The sequence below is a fragment of the Triticum dicoccoides genome, chromosome 1A, assembly GCF_002162155.2.
Source record: "Triticum dicoccoides isolate Atlit2015 ecotype Zavitan chromosome 1A, WEW_v2.0, whole genome shotgun sequence".
Lineage (NCBI taxonomy): Eukaryota > Viridiplantae > Streptophyta > Magnoliopsida > Poales > Poaceae > Triticum > Triticum dicoccoides.
The window spans coordinates 568,490,559-568,493,055 of NC_041380.1; the positions used below are offsets into that span (position 1 = coordinate 568,490,559).

Below are 2,497 nucleotides of genomic sequence, written 5' to 3' on the forward strand. Positions count from 1 at the left end.
ACAAAATCACATCGGTGCAATGTGTTGGTAAAAAAACCAAAATCGATACTATGAAAATGTTACTTTCAAATGTATTTTGGAGGTCTGAATTTGTTTTTATTGCCACGACTTGCCCCAGTGTGATTTCGTGGTGAAACTTTGCATGCACTTCAAACATTTCTTAAAGTTTGCCACAAAAAAGATTCAGAATTTTTTGAATTTGTTTTCTATTTTACTGTTCATGGTAGGAGCATTTGAGCTCGAGTTTAGAAGGATACTTACACTCTGGTCTTTTTTATTCCGCGTATAAGATTTGACCAAATTTATATTAAAAATTATAAAAATCTACAATACCAAATATATAAAATATGAACTTACATTCCATAATAAATATAATAATATTGATTTTGTATTGTGAATGTTTCTATAAGTTTGGTCAAATCAAAGATACCTCTACTTCAGATAAATCTTATATGCAAGGAATACATCCAATTCAGAAAAATGTTAGGACGTTTTATATTTGTGAACGGATGGAGTATTGACTAGCAATAGAACACATTTCCACCGTGTGTGGAGTGGCAAACACCTTTCTCGTTCTCATTGTCCCATGACCAAACAAGCAACATTTGCCGCTCCACAAATTAATCTCTATTATATTTACACACCAACAACACATGTGCCTTTTTCCTTCTAAAAAATACCCATGCACATCTTTAATTTTGACTTGATAGGAAGAATACTCACTAATACGAGGGTCCCTTCTTCCCAACAAAAGATGAATTTTATGAACTCAAAATAAAGCCATCACCCATCATGCCCTCCAAGAGTAAGTAAACGCTTCTGCCACGAAGAAACCTTTAAGCGATGTGTTCCCCATCAAACTTCACCAGTTGCATGTTCAGATTTTCCACCGAGACCAATGCCTCAACGCCATAGTCGCCATGATAACAGAGCTCTATCACTATTGAGGAGATGGAGTTCGAGAGAAGGGTACGCCGAGATCTTTGGATTGCACGATTTGACTTGAACTTAGCCAATCTCAGCATCGCAAATGGTCAGTAATAATCAGCGAAATAGGCCGGGAGAACCGGTCGAAAATCCAGGCCAGGAGAACGAGACAAAAATCTTGTGGTTAAATTACGTTAGGGGGTTAACTATACCTTAGAAAAAGGTTAGGAGAATTGTGTCCCAAATTCCATAGTCTGGGGTGTCTAACATACTTATCTGGTAGGTACAAAATCTAATAGGCCCTCGGTAGCCCCAGCGGCAAAGGGTTGGCTAAAGAGTCCCAAAGAACACCCCTAAATGGAAGGCTGGTCTAAACTAAAGTTAATGCCGAGCGTACTAGAGCATATTTAGAGAAGGGCCCTTTTCGCCTACTTACACTGCTCCCGCATCCAGATGTATAAAGCCTCGTGAAACTTAATGAAACTGATATCGACTGACTAGCACTAGGCCTAGTTAAAGCGGTCGCTAGGTCAACAAAATTTACATTGAGTAGGGTAGACATAACATCAAGAGCTCATCCCTTTGTGCTTTTGCCAACGCAAAGCAACAAATAGTTACTGAAAATAGAAACTCAAGAGGCAAAACAACAAATAGTTCTTGCAAAACAGAAACTTGAGAGGCATGGTGGCAATTGGTAGCAGAGATGCAACATTCCTAAACCATCATTGGGTAGCACAACATCAACCTCATAAATTATTTTCCGGATTTTTTATTTGACTCAAACTCATGGAATGCCCATCCATGATCACTAACTATCTTCAACCTCTCTTTCTCCGTCTACCGCTTTTCCCGACGCTTCTCCTCACCAATAACTCCAAAATATCCTTTCTCCCGTTGTTGCGCCATTGTTGGAGTCACGCCCGAGCTCCTCTTTGAGCTTAGTCAGAGTTGGAGTCGTCGTCATCCGTCGCCATGCCCTTCAGGCCGCCCACGCGCTGCAGAATAACAGAAAGCTCAACAAGGTGATCATCCATTTTGGCTACATGCCAAGTCACTGTGGTGCGAACAGAGAGAAACTGAAAACCAAAAACACTGAAAGCAAAATATTCAATGGGTTTGGCTGCGATTCTGGCCCCAAGACGCAAGACGGTACTAGGAAAATTAACTGTCTCCAAGACAAAGTACTTCCTCCATCCAAATTTTGTTAGCCCCGCTCGTATCTTAAAACAATATTCAATATAGATGTCACTTGCAAAATATGTTATATAATATAGTAATTGTATTGTTAGATTTGTATTTGAAAGAAGTTTTTACTAATATATTTTTTGTTAAACATATAATTCATATTTTGTAACTTGAATTTATGATAGAAATCTAACTCAAACTCTAATGATATCCGCACTCGAGCATGTCAACCACTCCCACCTAGGGTCACACCTTTCACATCTGCTCCATACACAATGTAAAGTTCTAGAATATCAACTGGTATGTGCTTTCACCGTCAAAGGGTGTAGATATAACACGACTTCCTGGCCACACGTGTAAGAGCACCGAGGCTAGGAAGATGGGC

General features: G+C 39.4%; 1 protein-coding gene across 1 annotated transcript in view; it reads right to left on the bottom strand.

Moving 5' to 3' along the window:
• Window positions 1-1,528: 1,528 nt before the first annotated feature.
• The window catches only part of LOC119291247, a 15,005-nt gene continuing 14,036 nt past the window's right edge, over window positions 1,529-2,497 (bottom strand). Inside the window, exon 5 of the mRNA XM_037569975.1 lies at window positions 1,529-1,922. Within this exon, the coding sequence (XP_037425872.1) occupies window positions 1,866-1,922 (57 nt within the window). The 3' untranslated portion in view covers window positions 1,529-1,865. The remainder of the gene's footprint in view (window positions 1,923-2,497) is intronic.